We start from the raw sequence: 22,398 nt of genomic DNA, 5'->3' as shown, positions 1-22,398 counted from the left end.
TTATTTCGAAATATTAAAGATTCAATCATTTCCAGATTTTGCTAAAGAAAAAACTCTTCTAGAATTAGTAGTCAACACAAATCCAATAATAACAAAGTCATTAGTAATTACTATATAATTTTAATCAAACAAAAACCATCTGAGTTTCCGGATTAATAAAACTAATTCAGTTATTTTTTTTTGAATTTTTGAATACTATTATGGTGAAAGATTAATACCATAAAATTTTATTATTAACAACACGAACCTCGTATTTTTCAATTAAAATATTCATTCTGAAATAGTTTTTAAACGGTAAAAACTATAGTAATTAATCATTATTATTTACGAGACAATATAAAATAGAAGAATAATTTTTTAATTTGAATGAAGGCCCAAATTTCAAAATGATGATATTCAAAATCGTTCTAGAAATTAGAATTTTCTAAATTAAGCAAGGACGTAAGAATTCATTTAGCACGTAGATGAACATTGGAAGGTTTAACAAGTCGGTAAAACTAATCTATATCGGTAAAGAATCTAATAAACAGTGTGATTCAAAAATCACCTTAAAGACAAAAAAGCTTAAGAAGCATTAGGCGCCAGTCATAGTCTAACTTCAAAACTTAAATTAAAAATATCTTACAAAGTAAACTAAAATGTTATTTTTTTTTTAACTTTCAGATGCGTTCATCGTGTTAATGTAAGAGATTTTTTATTTCAAAGTTAGAACGTTTCATGTAGTTTCATATTTTATTTTTTGCTGTATACCTAAATTTCCTAAACGAAAATTGAAACAGAAAAAACTAGCCTATTTCATTTCAAACGAAATAAAATCAAATATCCCAGACTCACTGTAGAGATCTAAAATCGTGTAAATAGTCACAAATTTGAGAAAATATTGGAAGGTAGTGACATAAAGTCTTGCAAGTATTAAAAATGAATTCAATGTTTATTTAAAATATGATTCTTTAGTTACTTACATTTTAACTGAATTAATAGAACCCAATAAGAAAATCAACCTAATTTTGGTTGCAGACATTATCTTTTCAATTGAGAAGTCTAATATTAAATTTTTCGTTAAGAATTCATCTTTTTTAGTTACTCATACTTTTGGTTAAAAATTGAACTGTTTTGTCAATAAAAACTCGTCTTTTTTACTTAAAAACTCAACAATTTTATGAACTGCCTGATTAAAAAATAATCTATTTCGGTTGAAAAATAACTTTTTTTTTATAAACTCACAATTTCGTGTTAAAAATTCCACTGTTTTGTAAATTTTTTTTACTGTTTTGTTGAAAATTTAACTGACTGGTTGGAAATTAACTTCCTTGTTCTTAATTCATATTCTCGGGTTGAAAATTCAACTTTTTTATACAAAATTCATTTTTTGGGTTGAAGATTTAACAACCTGTTCTAAAATTCGTTTCTTTTTAAATTGAAAATGAATGCTCAATGAAAATTCATTTGCTCCATTTTTGGTTAAGAAGGTTTTTTTTTTTACTTAAAAAGTCAACTATTTTGTTGAAAATTTGTATTTTTTGATAGAAAATAAAATTTTTTGGAAAAAGATCAAGTATTTTGTTGAAAATTTATCTTTTCAGGTTACAAATGCAACTGCTTTGTTGAAAGTTAAATTACATTTTTAATGATTCATTTTTTTGATCATAGATTCATAACTTTAGTTTAACTTTTGGTTTTTTGTTAGTCATTTTTTAACGGAAAATTCATATTTTTTGGGTTGAAAATTCCACTGTTTTATAGAAAATTCGAGTTTTGGCTTGGAAATTCAAAAATGTAGTATAAAATTTAACTATTTCGTAAAAAATTAAACTGTTTTGTAGAAAATTCGTTGTTTTTTTTTTTTATTGAAAATTAATTGTCGACAATGAAAATTGAACTACACAATTATTGTTTAAAAATGGATCTTTTTTGGTTTAAAAGTTCAACTCTTTAGTTAAAAAGTTCATAAACGAAAAAATCTAAACTGAAAAAAAAATTATCTTCTTGGTTGAAAACTCAACTGTTTCGTTATAAATGTATATATTTTGTTGAAAATTCTTTTTTTCGGATAGAAAATTAATCTTTTAAAATTTAACTATATGATAAAAAAATTCTGTATTTTGTTGAGATTTTACCCTTTTTTTTTTTTGAAAATTAAATTATTCGGCGAACATTCCACTACTTGGTGAATATATAACTGTTTTCTTAAAAGCTCACGTTTCCGTCTTTTTTATTTCAAATAGCTCTAAAAAAGTTTAACATAGTGTCAATAGTGTGGCGAGTCCGAGATCTGTAATTTATTAGAATATTTTCTTTAATACGGAATTTGCAATATTATACAAATTGGATAAATAAATATTCCAATAGGAATAACTTGTAAAATGTAATTGATTAAAAATATTATTAACTTAATTGTTTTATAATATAATTCAGCTCCAGGTTTTAAAAAAGTTTGTTTAATTATTTTACAATTTTAATTATGTAAGTCTATGGTATAATAGAAAAAATATACAATCTTGCATGCGATAAGACATAGACTTCGAATATCTTTAAAAATTAATAGAAGGTAAAAGTAATGCCAAAGAACTGCAGATATTTTTATGACCGCAAATTAGATTAGGTTTACGCAAACCGAACTATTCGAAGGTGGCATCTCCAGACGTACTGAAGCCGTTAGAATCTACAATTCCAAATTATTTCCTGTTTACATTTTCACGAAATCTATATAAAGAGACGATTCAACACAAATCTTCTCACACAAAATAAATTAAAACATTTGGATGTTTTAGGCTGCCACAGCCTAATTTACTAAAATAACGTGACTTATTTAAACCGAAAATGTGACGAAAATTGACTAATTTCTACTAAAAAAAGTGAATAAAATTGAATAATGTGACTAATGTTCTTTGAAATGTAAAATAATTCAAAGGAGTTCGATTTATAGGACTTCAAAACAATTGAAGTTAAATTGAAATAATAAGGATTTTTTATCCAATATTCTGCGTAAAATTGAAGTGAATTTACAGGAATTTAAGAGAAATGAGGAGATTCAATGAAATTCATAAAAATTCAAGTAACTTCAAAACAATAAAAAAATAATAACAAATTTATTGCATTCGGTAAGTTTGAAATGAGTTTAGAAAATTCAAGGGAATTCAGAACAAGTTAATGAAACGCCTAAGAATTCCAAATGAATTTAAAATATTTCAAGATTAATTAAACAAAAACTAAAAAAAAAAAATGCACTGAATTGAGTGAATTTAGAAGAATTCAAGTGAACTCAAAGAAATGAGGAGAATTGCGAAGAATTCAGAAGATTTAAATAGAATTCAGGGTGAATTACAAATTAATTCAAATGAACTGCAAAAAATAATTGAAACCCTACGAAATCCAGGTATGTTAAGCTGGCACAACACTATGAAGGTAAAGAGATGTAACCTATTTCATAATTTAGGGCTCATTTAGGGTTAATTTGGGCCCGTGGTCCTAAAATTTGGGCTCTTTTATTTTATTTTTTTAAATTAGTGTTTGCGCTAGCTTAACGTTAAGCTGGCCGAACATTGCTGTAAAAGGTGCTAAAAATGATTTCACGAAAAATTCATCTTATACAATAATTTAGGGCTCATTTAGGGCTCTGGGAATATAATAAAAAATGTTTAAAAATGGTTTAAACCATTTTTGTTTAAACAATTCTAGTAAAAATGAAGTAAACAATTTTATTCCTTTACCCTATGTTAATGCTCACTTGGGGCTCCATAAATATGGTATTTGAATTTTACAATAAATTGTTTGAACAATTACTTTTAAACAAATTCGCAACGAAAAATATTTTCTTTTCTCCTGCATAATTTCAGCCTCATTTAAGGCTTTTGAAAAATCAGCGACCAAAGATCGCGTGATATTTCCTTTGCCCTTTTTTTTTTTGGTTATATATAGTGTTGTGCCACCTTAACGTTATAAAAAATATATGAAGAAAACAATAAAACCCATTTTTTCTCCTCGCATAATTTAGTGCTCATTGAGGACTAATTTAGGCCCGTAGTCCCAAATTTTGGGCTCTCGTATTTTTTGTAAAAAATAGTGTTTGCAATAGCTTAACAATAATTTGGTTCAAGATTGCTGTAAAACGTTATAAAAATGAATTTACTAAAAATTCACCTTATAGAATAGTTTAGGGCTCATTAAGGGCTCTGGGAATATAATAATTAAAAATTTTAAAAAAGGTTTATACAATTTTTGTTTAAAAAAATTTGCCAAAACAAAATATTTTCTTTTCTTTTCTCTTGAACAATTTCAGGCCCATTTAAGGCTACTGAAAAATGATCGACCGCAAGTCGCGTGATATTTCCTTTGCCCTTTTTTTTGGTTATATATGGTGTTGTGCCACCTTAACTTTATAGAAAATACATGAAGAAAACAATTAAACCCATTCTTACTCCTCGCATAATTTAGGGCTCATTGAGGACTTATTTGGGCCCCTAGTCCTAAATTCTGGGCTCTCGTATTTTTTGTAAAAAATAGTGTTTGCAATAGCTTAACAATAAGTTGGTTCAAGATTGCTGTAAAACGTTATAAAAATGTGCTTAGGAAATAGTATCGATTTTTTTCAATGTTAGATCCCCCCAGCTTTTTTCCTAGGATAAGAAATATTTTGCCTTCAAAATCTGGGAAATGATAGCGAACATGCTAACGGACGTCCCCACACACTTTTTTTGTGTTTTTTTTTTATCAAAAAATTTTTGATATTGCTAACAACGTGCGTGTATATTTCGAGGTTATGTGTGTTACAATTCACTCGAGCATAATTTAGGGCTCATTTGGGCCCGTGCTCCTAAATTTTGGGCTCTTTTATTTTTTGAAAAAAATAGTGTTTGCGCTAGCTTAACGTTAAGCTGGCCGAACATTGCTGTAAAACGTGCTAAAAATGATTTCACGGAAAATTCACCTTATACAATAATTCAGGGCTCATTTAGGGCTCTGGAAATATGTTAATGAAAACTAAAAAATTTGTTGAAACAAAAATTGTCTAATCCTTTTTTTTTAATTTTTAAGTATAATATTCCCAGAGTCCTTAATGAGCCCTAAACTATTCTATAAGGTGAATTTTTATCAAAATCATTTTTATAACGTTTGCAGCAATCTTGAACCAACTTATTGTGAAGCTGTTGCAAAAAATATTTTTTACAAAAAATACGAGAGTCCAAAATTTAGGACTACGGACCCAAATTAGTCCTCAATGAGCCCTAAATTATGCGAGGAGTAAAAATGAGTTTAATCGTTTTCTTCATGTATTTTCTATAACGTTAAGGTGGCACAACACCATATAATAAAAAAAAAAGGGCAAAGGAAATATCGCGCGACCTACGGTCGATGATTTTGCGGGAGCTTTAAATGAGCCTGAAATTATGCAGGAGAAAAAAAATTTTTTGTTGCAAATTTGTTTAAACAATAATTGTTTAAACAATTGATTACAAAATTCAAATACCATATTTATGGAGCCCCAAGTGAGCCTTAACATCGGGTAAAGGAAGAAATTTGTTAAATTATTGTATCAGGTGAATTTTCCGTGAAATCAATTTTAGCACCTTTTACAGCAATGTTCGGCCAGCTTAACGTTAAGCTGGCGCAAACACTATTTTAAAAATAATAAAAGAGCCCATAATTTAGGACCACGGGCCCAAATTAGCCCTAAATTATGAAATAGGTTACATCTCTATACCTTCATAGTGTTGTGCCAGCTTAACATACCTACAAAATCCCGCACTTCTTGTGAATAAATTCTTAGAAATTCATAATATTTATTTATTAAAATACTTTGAGGACTCTTAAAATCCTTTAAAATTATAGAAATCCTCGGAAATATTATATCTTCGAACCATTTAAAATCTCTTTAAAAAAAAAATTCCAAACCTTTTGACATCCATTCGAATTGTTGAAATCAATTTAAAAATCTTTAAAATTTTGCAAATCTTTTGAAAAACCCTGAAAATTTCTTGAAAAATTTAAAAATATCCTTAACGTCTCAAAATCCTTAAAATTAGTTTAAAATGTTTTAGAATCTTTGGAAATATCCTAAAATCTTTGGAAACACCTCGAAATACTTGAAAATCTCGTGAAATTTTTAAAATCCTACGAAACCCCTCAATTCTTGTAAATAAATGCTTCGAAATCCACTAAAATATTTTAAAATCCCGTGAAATTACATGAAATCTGATATTTCCTAAAAACTTGAGAAAGCTAGCCAATTCTGTAAAACCCGATGAAATTTGATTGATCACTCAAATCCTTAGGAATTCCTTGAAAAATGGTAAATCTCTTGAAAATGCCTTGGAATCTTTTAGACCTGCGGCAATCGAGATAATAGACATATTAACCTTGGCACTATTTTAAAAAGTTATGTGAACTTATCTTATAATTGATAAACACAAGTGGTTAATATGAATCCCTTTTCAATTGAAGTGTATATCAATCATTTAGATGTATAGTAAAATAATTATTCATGGCAACATTTTTTTCCATGGAAACATTTTTTCTTATTTTTCATATTCAAACCGCAACATTGTATTGTCTATTTTTAATAAAAATTTATAGATCTGTGTGGGACAAACAATTCTGTCCTAAAATATTTTTAATGCTTTTTTTAAATACTCTATAATCTTTCAGATTATTCGGAATCCCTTCATACTATTGAAATCTATTTAAAAATCCTGGGAATCTTTCAAAATACCGTAAAATATTTCAAAATAATTCAGAAATAGGTATAGACATGAATTGAATAGTGATTACCCCATGGGTTAATTTATTGAAAGAAAAGTGTCTCTTTGACATCCCTGATTATTCTGGAAAGTTATTTAAAGTGCTTTTTACAGAAATTCCCTGACTTGTTACTGATTTCAAGGTTTCCCCTGACCAGCGGCCACCCAACAATTAGGCAGATTTCAAGCCCAAAATAAGACACCCAAGTGAGTCAGATTGGTGCGTTTGCTGATGAACTAAAGTGAATAACTTAATAGTCTGTCAAAGCCAATTCAGGCCTCACAGTCCCTATGGAATAAAGTATAGGGATCAAAGGGTACTTTTTGTCACGGTCGTAGGGTACTTTATTTGCGCTCAAAGGGTAAAAATTTCAGGATAAGTTCATAAGATTTAAAAATAATTTAAGTTAAATTCAAAAGTATTAATATGAATTGGAGAAAAAATTGTTAATAAAAAAATTCTATTAATTTCTGTAAAATTGGAATAAACATAGGGGAATTTTAGGTAAACGAGAAAAATTCGATGAAATTCATAAAAAATCATAAATAAAAACTTAAACAAAAACAAAAACTTAACAAAAACTTAACCCTACTACTTTCTGACCAAAAAGTAAATAATGACTATAAAACAATTCAAAAAAATTTGAAAAAAATGTAATGAAAAAATCAATCTCTTTCAGTAAAATTTGAGTGAATTAAACGGAATTTAAGAAAAAAGAGAACTCGATGAAATTTATTTAAAAAATCAAACTGAATTAAAGAAAACGACCCAGTGAGTTCAGAACAATAAAAAAAATACAAAAAAAGTAATTGACTTCAGTTAGATGAATTAAACAAAAATTTGTTTAAATCCATTCAATTGCGTAAAATGTATTGAATTTAGAAGAATTTACAAGAATTCATAGGATAAATTAAAACGAACTCAGGCGCAATTCCAAATTAATTGCAAAAAATATTTGAAAATCTGTTTAATGTTTGAAACCCTACGAAATCATTCACTTATTGTGAATAAATTCATTGAAATGCTTTAAAATTCTTTTAATCTGTTCAAAATGCCTTGGAATCTTTTCAAATACCCTTAAAATATTTCAAACTGTTTAAAAATAAATCCCGTTAAATTAAAATAAATTAAAATCCCGTGATATTTTTTAAAGCTCTTAAAGATTCCAAGAACTTTGAAAAAATGCCTGAAAATATATTACAAATCCTTTGATCATTTTATCACTTGACCCTCAGGAACAATTATATAAAAACTTTTAAAAATTAAAAGAATGTAAAAGAATTCAGGATACATCAATAAAAATTCAGGGCGAATTCCAAAAAAAAATGTCAAATCTCTTCGAATCTTTGATACCCTACAAAATATCTCAATTCTCGTGAACAAAATTCTTTAAAATCAACTAAAATATGATCAAATCCCCTGAAACTATATGACGATATTACCTGAAATCTTGGTAAATGTCTTAAAATACATTGAAAGCTTTAAAATCTCTTATAATCATTGAAGTCCTGGGAAATCTTATAAATTAATCCTGTGCAATCTTTTAAAAATATCATAAAACCTTATATCCTAAAATTAAAACATTTCAAAAGAATTCAAGACAATTCAGAAAGAAATACCTGAATTGAATAGTGATTAACCCATGATTTAAATTATCGTTAGAAAAGTGACTAATGTGGTCCTTTCACTTTAAAAAAAAGTGACTAATAGTGACAGTATAACAGCCCTGACTCTTGGTAGCTTTAATCTTATCATACATTTTTTTAAAGTTCCATTATGGGCTGAAAATAGGGTACCATATGGACCAACTAAATCTTGAAAAGAGGGTACTTTAAAGACCTTAACAGAATATAGGGTACAATAGTGTAAAAATTGTCTAAGGGCACTAAATATGATAAAATAATTGACAAGATATTTACCATCCGGGAAGGATAAGACCGGATGGAAGCCAGGGTCGACTAAGGCCACCCGCTCTTGGACAGAAAGCTGTTCAAGTGGTTCCTGTGGTTGCGTTGGGTCAAGCCTCCCGGTGCAGAGGGCACATGAGGGCAGCACATGGTCGCAACCACACCTTATGGTAGAAGCTTTCGCTGCTCGTTTGGAAATTTCATGTAGCCTGTCGATGTGCATCAGTTTCCTCTTTTTATAGATGCTCCGGACGAACGGCCTTGTTCGACTCGCTGATGGTTCACCCTCCGGAGTATTATATCTTCCTGTAGATCCTGGCAATACACCGCTGTACCCATTTACCGTTTCGGCATTGTCGAGCATAACCAAGCCCTTCGTCGCCCTGATATGACGTTGCAGATCATTGTGCTGCCGAATTCTATATTCCAGATCCGATATTTGCGCTTGTAACCAGGTCCACCGTGATGCTATGCTTGCACGGTCTTGAGCATATCGCCAACCTGCCCTTTTCGATCTGCAAGTAAAACTCTCGATCGTTCCATTTCTACGTGTAATAGGCTAGAATGCGTTTTTTATTCTTACCAGGAATCATTACATCTCCCATTTTCCCTCCACTTTCAGAAAATCAAGTCTCTTCATATTTTCTCCTTCGTTTTCAGAAGCAAAACTTCTTTTCGAATTTAGAAACAAATTGAATATCTGTTCAGGCTTTTTTTTCGTTTTAAAAATCTTTCTCCAGGTTTTCACTCAAAAATTCTTTTTAAACATCAAATAAAACTCTTTTGCAATTTCCCAATGGCATTCAAACATCCTTTCTTTTTTTATTATCACAGACATATAAAATTTTCAGTTTGCAATAATTCAAAAAATTTTGTTTCACTGTCGAAAACGAAATAAAAACTTTGATTCGGATTAAAAAAAAATAAAAGTTTCGTAAATTTGCTTTTCATTCTTAAAATAAAGGAGAAAGAAAGGTACGTATTCAGTTTTCCCGGAAATTACTAGCGGAAAAACTTAGATTGACTGGGTTGAAAAAAGGTCAAAAGGCTAGAAAATTAGTATTATTATGCCCCATCCGATTGAAAATGAACCTAAAATTGCTTCACTTCGACACTATCCCAAACTTGAAAGCAAACAATCTTAAAAAATCGCCCAGTTTTTGTGTTTATTTCCATTCATATATATTTTTTGAAAATTGTAAACAATAATAAATGTAACTAATAATTTAGTACATTAAAAGAAATTGCTATTTTTGAATTTATAATTTTGGAAGAACTTTAAATGGCAACTTTAAATAATGACAAATGGGAAAACAATTATTTTAATATCGAGGATTTTTTCATGATCCAATGATTTAACGGATTCTATCTGTAGATCTCTCGTTTCATTTAAATTAAAATCCCGCGACCATTTTAGAGAAATTTAATTTTGAATTTTTGTAATTGAAAAAGCGTACAAATTTCGATTTTCCAAAGTACAAGACGGTGTACATTGTTTCTCGTACAAATCTCTAATAGATTGGAATTCAAACTTGCAACATTTCAAAGCTTGAAAAATATTATCAAAGAAATCTTGTATTTATTATACTCGCATATGTATAAATTGTATAATGAAATTTAAGTAATGATAATTTTAAATTTAAAAACAAATTTCGAATTTTGTGTTATTTTTTTTGCATCTGAAAACAAAACAGAATGGGAAGAGACTTCTGTTATCTTTCTGAAATGAAAACAAAATAGGAAGACACATTGGTTTAGTTGTAATTTTCTTAATTTTTTTTAACGAAATGAAGAAATAATTATACTTAATTTTCGTAACGATTCCTGATATTTACCAGAGCTGGATTGATAATATTTAAACACAAATTACGATATACTTCCAACAAGCCATTCGGTAATTTGTAGTTGAATTTGCTAATGTTTATTTTTCAACTTTTTATTATATTCTAATTTTGTAAAAGCTATATGGTCGAATCAATTAAAATATTTCATATTACTTCAAGATTTAAAAATTATTTGTACTAACCCTAATTTCTACATAATTATTTACATATCTATTTATGAAAACTTCAGAATCAACTACTTTTATTAGAAATCGTTTTTAAACCCTATCGATAAGAGACCAAAATTTTAAATGAATTATTGTTTAACTTTATATTCAGAGTTTACGTATAGAACTCTCCAGGAATCGAGAATTTCACAATTCATGGAAATTCGAATATTTAGGGAATCTAATTTTTGAACATGTTTTTCTTCTATAGTCGAAATCCTTCAATTTGATTGTTTTTTTAGACCATTTTAAATAATTCCTTTTTGTAAATTACAGTCCAGCTCTGTTATTTAATAAATCTAAGACCAGGAACTCGGCAATTTTTTGTGATAAAATCTTACAATACAGATTGAATGTTACTGAACATTAAGCGGGAACCGGCAAAAAGTATGATCTAACAGGAATTTGTGTATTATTTATAACATGTATAAAAACCTTTTTTTAATTTCTGTCTGATTACATTCTAGCTAATTTCATACTTCTTTTTTATTCCCGAAAGTATTCGCTAACTCTGATGAAATTTTCTTCGTAGTTCGACAATTCGGTTGAAATTTTCTTCATGGAATGACTGGTATGTGCGACACAGTGTAAAAAATGTCATCATTTAGATATTTGAAATTGGATTGTGTTAAACAATATCTAACCCAAAAGTAACACTCTAACAAATATATTACATGTACGCTTATTATAAATTAAAAAAAAAAAACAGAAGACTTGACAAATTAAAAAAGATTCATTAAAATCGAAAGATTAGATGCAGTTACCTCACCATTTCCAAATAGCAAAAACAGTGCTTTAACCTAATGAGCTTAGAAAATAATCTAAAATGGTTAAATTTTCAATAGTAAATCAATTTTTAAAATACTCAATGTTAATAATTGCTTAAAGATTCATGATCTAATAATAATTTTTCAAGAGTCGGAATAAAAATAGAAATAAATGCTTGGATGATGAAACAGAGGTTTTCACTGCGATACTTAAATCAAGTAGAAAGCCAGTATTAACATTGCAACTTTGAAGAATGTCAATATAAACTGAATAAACAAGAATCAATTTATAATAAATTAAATAATAAGAAATAATCAGTTTTTCGCGAACTCGGCTTGTCTCATCAATTCATATTTATTGTAAATAAAGTTTACTAGAGATAAACAATTTTAAAAAATTTAATATAATTTTATTTACAGACAAGCCAATGAGTGAAGAATTCTTATTAAGTACATTTTCTTTGCTGCTTAATTGAAATAATCCCCAGCAAAAACATTTTTTTCTGAACGATTTAACAACTCGTGACTCAGGTTTTAGGTTAAGAAACCGATTGCGTCACGTAAAAATGAACCTTCCTACTGATCTCGCATACTTCAGTTAGATCACCATATTGCAATGGACACTAAACAGAATCTCATTTATTTCATTAAAAAATTAAAAAGATATTGAAAAATCAAATTCATTATTTCAATTTCATGATGAATAATGTAACTATCGATCGTTAACTACTTTGTAACTATTCAAAATTATTAAAGTTTATCATTTATTCAAGTCAGGAAAGGAAGTAGATATCCGCATATCTCACAATTTTTGTTCTGAAATCATTTGTTTAGAGCTACACATTACTTACGAAAATTGTCCTCATCGCAACATTTCGCCACCTTAAATCATTCGTAATACTATGGATAGGTAAAATCAAAACTGTTACAATTAATCTGATTCGACAAAAACGAGTTTACAGATTTCTTAAAATTAATTTTAAACATATGGATTTTCTGATTCGATTATAAATCTAATTTTCTGAGTAATTTTTGACACAATTTAGTATGAGAAAAGATAATTTGATTTAGCCCTTAACTAGAATAGAAAGGTTGCAGTATAGAAATAGATAACCAACATTTTTATCGAAAATGGGTTTATTGCTTTAAAAAATCAAATACACATTGTGGTGAAAGGGATTTTTTAATCATTTTTTTTATATAACTTAAAAAACAATATTTACAATTTTGTTAAAATTTTAACACACACTGCCGTGCAAAAGTTTTAGGTCACCTCGTTTTATAACTGAATAAATTCTCTTACTTTTAATTATACCAGAGCTAACAAAATTTCTCTTTAAAGGGTTGATTGTTTTCGAAATTCTGTATAAAATAAGTCCAAGCTGAAGCCAATCTGTCTAGTTTTTAAGCAGATATTGCAAAAATAGTGTAAATTTCAATGTTTTCTTAAATTTTCAATAACTTCCGAAATAATCAACATTTTTTATTGTTCTTGGGTTAATTTTGAAGCTATTTTTTCATTACAACAGTTTTCGAGTATAAATTGTAAAAAAATTCTTTTCGAATTGCACAAAACTTGAAGTTGAAATAAAAAAGTTGGAAAATTTCGAAAACACCTGCAGGCAAATCAGAATAAAAATTAAATAAATCATATATTTTACAAAAATATTTTTGTTACCAAAAATAATATTGCAACTTTTTCCAACTGTCTTGTTACAAATTCAAGTTTCTTGCAATTCAAAAAGAACATTTTTACGAGTTATACTCATAAGCTGCTGGGATACGGTGAAAAAATAGCTTCAAAATGAGCCCAAGAACAATAAAAAATGTTGATTATTTCGGAAGTTATTGAAAATTTAAGAAAACATTGAAATTTACACTATTTTTGCAATATCTACTTCAAAACTATACAAATGGGCTTCGCGCTGGGCTTCATTTATACAGAATTTCGAAAACAATCAACCTTTCAAAGAAAATTTTTTTTAGCACCGGTATAATTAACATTAAGAGAATTTATTTAGTCATAAAAAAAGAGGTGGCCTAAAAGTTTTGCACGGCAGTATAGTAATAATTGTTTTCAACCTAGCAGCATTAATATTCTTTGCAATTATTATCATTTATTCAGGAAAAATAATATATTCTCTTATTTTTTTTAGATTTTAGCAAAAAAATGTTTGCCATACTGTTATCGCAATCTTCTTTTTTTTCTTATCAAACCTTTTTTATTCTCACTTAGCATTTTAATATCTCGCAAAAGTATTTATTTTTGAAAAAATAAATGGAAAATTCGTTTTTTAATCGCCACCCAGAGCCAATTTTGAAACACCATGAAATTTTAAACTCAAATCTCGAACGATTTTCTCAGAATTGTGTAACTTTTTTTACGGCTGGAGTGGACATTTGTTTTATCTTTAAATAATTATTTCGAGTATACAGAAGGTTTTTTCGCTCTTTCGAAAAAGTCCGACTTTGTTGCTTTTCCAACTCTGTACTGCCACCCTTCAATTATTGATAGAACATATGTATCATGTATGGTAAACGTCCTAGTAATCGTGACGCCAATTTTCTTGCTTTTTATTTAATTGGAATGCATTTAATCTCCATTTACTACTAAACAATGCTAAAAATAAAGGTATGTTAAGCTGGCACAACAATATGAAGGTATAGAAATGTAACCTATTTCATAATTTAGGACTCATTTAGGGCTAATTTGGGCCCGTGGTCCTAAATTTTGGGCTTTTTTATTTATTTTTTAAAATAGTGTTTGCGCTGGCTTAACGTTAAGCTGACCGAACATTGCTGTAAAACGTACTAAAAATGATTTCACGAAAAATTCACCTCATACAATAATTTAGGTCTCATTTAGGGCTCTGGGAATATGATAATGAAAAATTTTTTTAATTGTTTAAACAATTTTCCTCCTTTACCCTATGTTAAGGCTCACTTGCGGCTCCATAATTATTGTATTTGAATTTCACAATAAAATGTTTAAACTATTATTTTAAAAACAGATTTGCAATAAAAAATATTTTTTTCTCTTGCATAATTTCAGGCTCCTGAAAAATCATAGACTCAAGGTCGCGCGATATTTCCTTTGCCCCCCCCCCTTTTTTTTATACATGATGTTGTGCCACCTTAACTTTATAGAAAATACATGAAGAAACAATTAAACCCATTTTTACTCCTCACATAATTTAGGGCTCATTGAGGACTTATTTGGGCCCCTAGTCCTAAATTCTGGGCTCTCGTATTGTTTGTAAAAAATAGTGTTTGCAATAGCTTAACAATAAGTTGGTTCAAGATTGCTGTAAAACGTTACAAAAATGATTTTACTAAAAATTCACCTTATAGAATATTTTAGGGCTCATTAAGGGCTCTAGCAATATAATAATTAAAAATTAATAAAAAATGTTTAAACAACTTTTGTTTAAAGAAATTTTCCAAAACAAAATATTTCCTTTTCTTTTCCCTAGCATAATTTCAGGCTCGTTTAAGGCTACTGAAAAATCATCGACCGAAGGTCGCGTGATATTTCCTTTGCCCTTTTTTTTCGTTATGCATGGTGTTGTTCCACCTTAACGTTACAAAAACTACATGAAGAAAACAATTAAACCCATTTTTACGCATCATTTAGGGCTCATTGAGGACTAATTTGGATCCGTAGTCCTAAATTTTGGACTCTCGTATTTTTTGTAAAAAGTATTTTTTGCAATAGCTTCACAATAAGTTGGTTCAAGATTGCTGTAAAACGTTATAAAAATGATTTTGCTAAAAATTCACCTTATGGAATAGTTTAGGGCTCATTAAGGGCTCTGGCAATCTTGAACCAACTTATTGTTAAGCTATTGCAAACACTATTTTTTACAAAAAATACGAGAGCCCAAAATTTAGGACTACGGTCCCAAATTAGTCCTCAATGAGCCCTAAATTATGCGAGGAATAAAAATGGGTTTAATTATTTTCTTCATGTATTTTTTATAACGTTAAGGTGGCACAACACCATATATAACAAAAAAAAGGACAAAGGAAATATCACGCGACCTTCGGTCGATGATTTTTCAGTAGCCTTAAATGAGCCTGAAATTATGCAAGAGAAAAGAAAATATTTTGTTTTGGTAAGTTTTTTAAAACAAAAATTGTATAAACCTTTTTTAAAATTTGTAATTATTGTATTTCCAGAGCTCTTAATGAGCCCTAAACTATTCTATAAGGTGAATTTTTAGTAAAATCATTTTTATAACGTTTTACAGCAATCTTAAACCAACTTATTGTTAAGCTATTGCATACACTATTTTTTACAAAAAATACGAGAGCCCAAAATTTGGGACTACGGGCCCAAATTAGTCCTCAATGAGCACTAAATTATGCGAGAAGAAAAAATGGGTTTTATTGTTTTCTTCATGTATTTTTTATAACGTTAAGGTGGCACAACACCATATATAACCCAAAAAAAGGGCAAAAAAAATATCACGCGACCTTCGGTCGATGATTTTTCAAGAGCCTAAGGACATGTGATACTTACAGCTTCCCCGGCTTTTTTTCCACAAAAATTAAAATTTTTAAAAATTGAATTTGGAGATGCTATAAAATAACATAAAGGACGTCCCCGGATTCTTTTTTGAGGGATAATAACAAAAAAATTTATTGTGCTAAATAAAAATGTTATGCATATGCATTATTTTGAGATCACGTTTTTGATCGCTGCCTTTCCGATAATCTGGAAATTATTCATGAAATAAACTTTTTTAATTGCCTGCAAACAAGGTTAGTTCCGGGAGATTAGTTACTATGTTTATTTGCAAGTCCAAAGTTTTCGGCCAAAAATATTGTGTAGTTTGGAAGTAACGCTCGGGTGAATTGTAACACACATAACCTCGAAATATACACGTGCATTATTAGCAATTTCAAAATTTTTTTGATAAAAAAACACACAAAAAAAGAGTGTGGGGACGTCCGTGAGCATGTTCGCTATCATTTCCCAGATTTTGAAGGCAAAATATTTCTTATCCTAGGAAAAAAGCCGGGGGAATCTAACACTGAAAAAATCGATACTATTTCCTAAGCGCTATGCAAATTAATCACATTTTGCTAAATTAAAACTTTTTTGAATTAACCTACAAAAAAAGTGTGTGGGGACGTCCGCTGGCATGTTCGCTATCATTTGCCAAATTTTTAAGACAAAATATTTATTATTCTAGAAAAAAAGCCAGGAGAACCTAAAACTGGTAAAATCAACAATTTTCCAAGTATCACATGCCCTTAAATGAGCCTGAAATCATGCAGGAGAATAGAAAATATTTTTTGTTGCAAATTTGTTTAAAAAATAATTGTTTAATCAATTTATTGTAAAATTCAAATACCATATTTATAGAGCCCCAAGTGAGCCTTAACATAGGGTAAAGGAAGAAAATTGTTTACTTCATTTTTACTAGAATTGTTCAAACAAAAATTGTGTAAACCATTTTTAAAATTTTTTATTATCATATTCCCAGAGCCATATTTTTAGCACCTTTTACAGCAATGTTCGGCCAGCTTAACGTTAAGCTAGCGCAAACACTATTTAAAAAAAAAAGAGCCCAAAATTTAGGACCACGGGCCCAAATTAGCCCTAAATGAGCCTTAATTATGAAATAGGTTACATCTCTATACCTTCATAGTGTTGTGCCAGCTTAACATACCTTAAAAATAAATGGGTTTTATCATTAAATGTTACTTTTAACATATTTTTTAAGCAAAATATTAAAATTATAACCAAGTTTTACGATTATTGGGATATTTATCTTAACTGGAATTCGCAACACTTATAAACGAAAATTCAAATACCTTTTTTTTTTAATTAGTGCAACAGTCAACAACATTTTTATCCCAGTATCTCTATCGGCAGACTATCATATTAAAACACTGATTTAATCGAAGAAATTAGTTTGAATTACAAATATTATAATTGTTCTCTAAACTTTCGGTTCTCGGTTTTTATTTCAAAAATTACTTATATTTGACATCGGACAACAGCAAACAATACATTATCTCATTATCCCTACCGAAAGACTGCCATTTAAACTAATTTAATATAATTACAAAATTATAGTTTTTCTTTAAAAGCTCGTTTCTCGAATTTTATTTCACAAATTCCTTAAAATACTTAATAATTAATGAAATAAAATCCGATGAAATCTCTTGGTTTAGAGGAAAGTTATAATTTTTTAACGGCAGTTTTTCAGTTGGTAGAATGGAATACATGTTTGTTGTTTTCTTCCGACATTAAATACAAGGAATGTGCGAAATAAAATCCGAGAACCGAGACTTTAAAGGAAAATTGTAATTTTTGTTTGATGACAGTCTTCTGGTAGGGATATTGAGAAGGAACTTCCTGTCGCTGTTATCTGACAACAAATACAAGCCATTTGTAAAATAAAATCTGAGAACGAAGTGCGTAAAGTTAAATTATATATTTTTTTATTTTAACAATTTTTTTAACTTAATTCATTTGTTTAAATATCAATATTTTGGTAGGAATATTACGATGAAATTGTGAAATACAATCAGAAAACCGATGATTTTATAAACTATAAACAATGCTAAATTTTGTTTCTATTTCTATTGCAAAACCGCATTACAAAAGAAACTTAAAAGGCATTGTTTTAAATTGTTGTTGGAGAAATATTTTTTAATGAAATTGAATTAGGAAAAATTGTATTCGTTGATTTGCAAGTTGAGAACTTCAGGTACATTGCTTTAAAACAAAACTGAAGTATTAGAGTGTTCGGGTGGATAAAACGTAGTTATCATAACACGATTACCGTCTACACTAATGTATTACTTTCTTCTAATTCTAACAAGGTTATTTTGGCGATTTAAAAAAATTATTTTATATTTTTATTCATAAGTGTTGCGAACTTTAGTTACATTATTTAACTTCAATTTTTAATATAACTATGAAATCTTTTCTAATGTTCTATATTGATTATATAATTTAGCCATACTACATCCTACTTTTGCAATCATAAATTAATAAACAGAAGCCTTTAATCGAACCAAGTAAGTTATATTCGGTTTAAAGACTCTGGCAATTACACTATTGAATTAGATAACATTAAATTATAACTGAAATTAAAAAAATTTCTAATTAAATCAGTCATTAGATCATACTTTTTGCCTTTGGATATACATGCAATCTGCTCATTCACTGATAACGTAGACTAGCGCAGAGATCGGAAAATATTAATCTTAATAAGTTATTAACAAAATTTCTGATAGATAAAGAAGGCTTCAAATAGTTGCTCCGTATAATTCGACATAATTAACAGCAATTACGGAATTTGTTATTATGGCTAATCATTTTGCAACTTTTCATATCAGGTACGAAAAATCAACTTTGTCCGACAATTTAGTGGATTTTTTCTTGACATTAAATCTTTCAATTGTTAATTTGAACTTACGACAGTATTTTCGCCTAAAGTTTATTTTAGGAATAATTATATTTAATGCTTGATGCATAACTTGCCATATTTATTCACAGAATGAAATTCATATAAGTAAAATGATATTTCGTGATTTAGGGTGCAGCAGAGAAAATGAAATTATTAAGTCGGCTTAATTCGGATTGATATGACCCCTTTTGTCCTAAACAAAATTTGTAAATAGTTAGAGGGCAAAACTTTCCAAAAAACACGGTTTTCGGCTTCCTTTTTCAAGCATCTGCTTTTATCGGTTCCCAAAAGGAGGACGATAGCAAAAATCTGAAAAATCCACAGATATTCTTTTAACATTCTTTAATGTAATAAATTTGTCAAAAATTGTAAATATTCAATAATTTACTGTTACGTGGATTTATTTACAAAAACTTTCTCGTGATAACGAATTAAATTAGGAAGCAAACTGCGTAATGGCTCCAAAGGTGCAGTTTTGTAAGATCCGTTAAGCTGGCAGGACCACAATGCAAAAATGGACTGAAAACCTTTAGGGAATTCAGGGCTCATTTAGGGCTAATTTAATGACCCATTGACAAATTTAATGCTCCTTATTTAAACAAAAAAACCGGTGGTCATGATAGCTTAATGTTAAGATAGCAGAACCACACATAGTAAAAAACTAATTTTTCAAAATTTCTTTGCTCTATAATTTAGGGCTCATTTAGGGTTCACTTAATGCCCTATTGTCCAATTTAATGCTCCGCAATTTTTCAAAAAAACCTGCGGTCATGCTAGCTTAACGTTAACCTAGCAGGACCACACAGAGAAATAAACGACTTAGACATTATTTCTTTCCACAATAATTTAGGGCTCATTTAGGGCTCTGGCAATATGAGAATGAAAAAATAAAAAAATAATTGTTTAAACAATTCTAGTAAAAATGAATTCAACAAATTTCTTTCTCTGCCCTATATTAACGCTCACTTAGGACTCCATGAATATAATATTTGAATTTAACAAAGAATTGTTTAAACAAATTTACCACAAATAATTATTTTATTTTCGTTTCTTTTGCATAATTTGAGGCTCATTTAAGGCTCCTGAAATATCATCGACCGAAGGTCTTGCGATATTTCCTCAGCCCTTTTTTTGGTTATATATGGTGTTTTGCCACCTTAACGTTATAAAAAATACGTGAAGAAAACCATAGAACACATTTTTACTCCTCGCATAATTTAGGGCTCCTTTAGGACTAATTTGGGCCGGTATTCCCAAATGTTGAGTTCTAGTATTTTTTGTAAAAATAGATAAAAAATTGTTTAAGCATTTTTTAAAATACGTAATTATCATATTCCCAGAGCCCTAAATTATTCTATGAGGTGAATTTTTTGTAAAATTTATTTTATTACGTTTTACAGCAATCTTGAACTAACTTATTGTTAAGCTATTGCAAATACTATTTTTTACAAAAAATAAGAGAGCCAAACATTTAGTACTACGGGTCCAAATTAGTCCTCAGTGAACCCTAAATTATGCGGGGAGTAAGAATTGGTTTTATGGTTTTCTTCACGTATTTTTTATAACGTTAAGGTAGCACAACACCATATACAAGGTCATTTTTTTAACTTAAAATTTTCAAAGATCATTTAAGATTGCGAACTTGCCCCACCCCGACCCCCAGGGGGCGGTGTGGAGGAGCCAATTTTAACATCAGTGTATTTACTCCTCAGAGTGATAAAATTTTAATTCATAACATTTTTTCATAGAGTGTCTACTTTTCGAGATATTTGAGAGTTTCAAGTTAAAAAAATTACCCTTTATAAAAAAAACGGCAAAGAAAATATCGCAAGACTTTCAGTGGATGATATTTCAGGAGCCTTAAATAAGCCTGAAATTATGCAATTTTTTGTAGTAAATTTGTTTAAACAATTTTTTATTCAATCCAAATATCATATTCACGGAGCCCTAAGTGAGCCTTAACATAAGGTAGAAGAAGAAATTTGTTGAATTCACTTTTACCAGAATTGTTTAAAAAACAATTATTTAAACAATTTCTTTCAACTTTTCATTAACATATTGCCAGAGCCCTAAATGAGCCCTAAATTATTGTGGAAAGAATTAATGCCTAAGTCGTTTTTTTCTCTGTGTGGCCCTGCTAGGTTAACGTTAAGCTAGCATGACCACAGGTTTTTTCGAAAAATTTCGGAGCATTAAATTTGACAATAGAGCATTAAGTGAGCAGAAAATAGTACCGAACCACGCGCCAACACTGATTAAAGTCAGAAATATTAAATATTATATTTCTTTCGCAGATAAAGTATTTGTGAATAAATCTCCGTAAACAGTTAATTATTGAATATTTCGGAACTTTGAAAAATGTATTGCATTAATGAATGTTGAAAGAATATCTGTAATTTTTTCAGATGCTTGAAAAAGGAGCCCGAAACTCTTGTTTTTTTTTTTGGGATACTTTGCCCTTTAACTATTGACAACAAAATTTTTGGATAAGAGTGATCATATCGTTAATTTCGAAGGACCTTAAGCTTTCAGATGCTATTTATTAGAAAATTCAGAAATGTTTTTGTGCGAGGTGTAACCAAAGAAGTAAGGGACCTCGACATTTGACCCCCATCTTATTAAATTTGAAATAACTAAATAATAGAACATTCGAAATCGTTTTACAATCCTCTATGCAGACTGTAAGCTTGTATTTCCAATTGAGTACATACTTTCAAAAATAAAACATATTTCAAGCATTTATTAAAATATATAGATATAATAAATAATAATTGTACTCAAGTTTTCGATTGCGCAGGACACTTTTTTACAATAAAAAGGTGCTTTACTGTTAAATTGAAAATTACGAGCTTTAACGAAATAGGGTTAAAATTTAAGTTTAATTTTAAAGCGATTGAGAAATAAGACATTAAAAAGGATTTTAATTTGAAAGACACTCTGTAAAATGTATTTAAGTTTTCATTAAGTGAATTTGGATGAATTCCAATTCAAGAGTAAAATATTGCGCAAACAAAGTATTAATTAAATTTATAATTTGAAGAATTTGATTAAATACAAATTCTTCTAAAGCTATACATCCTCGAATGCACCAAACCCGCAAAAAAATGTAAGCCATTAACGTTCAAAAAATCTATGCAAATGTAGCGAAACTTAACCAATCCTTCATATCTATAACTGTTCCTCGTTATACTTGATTAAAAATTAAAAAACTGATATCTCTGTAAAAAAATGATAAACACTCTTATCAAAGAAAATATCCCTCTGAGAGTCTAAGAACAAGACAAGTCGCGGATAAAAAAAATAGTTAAATCAATCCCTACATCGATGATTAATGTCAAGAAATAATCAAGGGTATTAAAATCATAAACTGCTATGCAATACGCACTTTGTCTGGCGTCGACAGCGCCTCTAATTTGAAACTGTTGGGAAGAAATTTGAATTTTAATCTGAAATTAACAATGAAAAAAATCATACAATAAATAAGGCATTTTTTATCTTAATATAGC

General features: G+C 28.9%; 1 protein-coding gene across 1 annotated transcript in view; it reads right to left on the bottom strand.

Annotated features, from left to right (window-relative positions):
- LOC117176551 (KAT8 regulatory NSL complex subunit 1) overlaps positions 1-22,398 on the bottom strand; it is a 47,317-nt gene that overhangs the window by 15,096 nt on the left and 9,823 nt on the right. Inside the window, exons 3-4 of the mRNA XM_033366804.1 lie at positions 17,286-17,347; positions 8,658-9,160 (exon numbers count right to left, since the gene is read on the bottom strand). Of these exons, the coding sequence (XP_033222695.1) occupies positions 8,658-9,160; positions 17,286-17,347 (565 nt within the window). The remainder of the gene's footprint in view (positions 1-8,657; positions 9,161-17,285; positions 17,348-22,398) is intronic.

The sequence above is a fragment of the Belonocnema kinseyi genome, chromosome 7 (assembly GCF_010883055.1).
Source record: "Belonocnema kinseyi isolate 2016_QV_RU_SX_M_011 chromosome 7, B_treatae_v1, whole genome shotgun sequence".
Taxonomy (NCBI): Eukaryota; Metazoa; Arthropoda; class Insecta; order Hymenoptera; family Cynipidae; genus Belonocnema; species Belonocnema kinseyi.
Note: the sequence above shows the minus strand (reverse complement) of the source record. Positions and strands in the feature narration are given on the sequence as shown.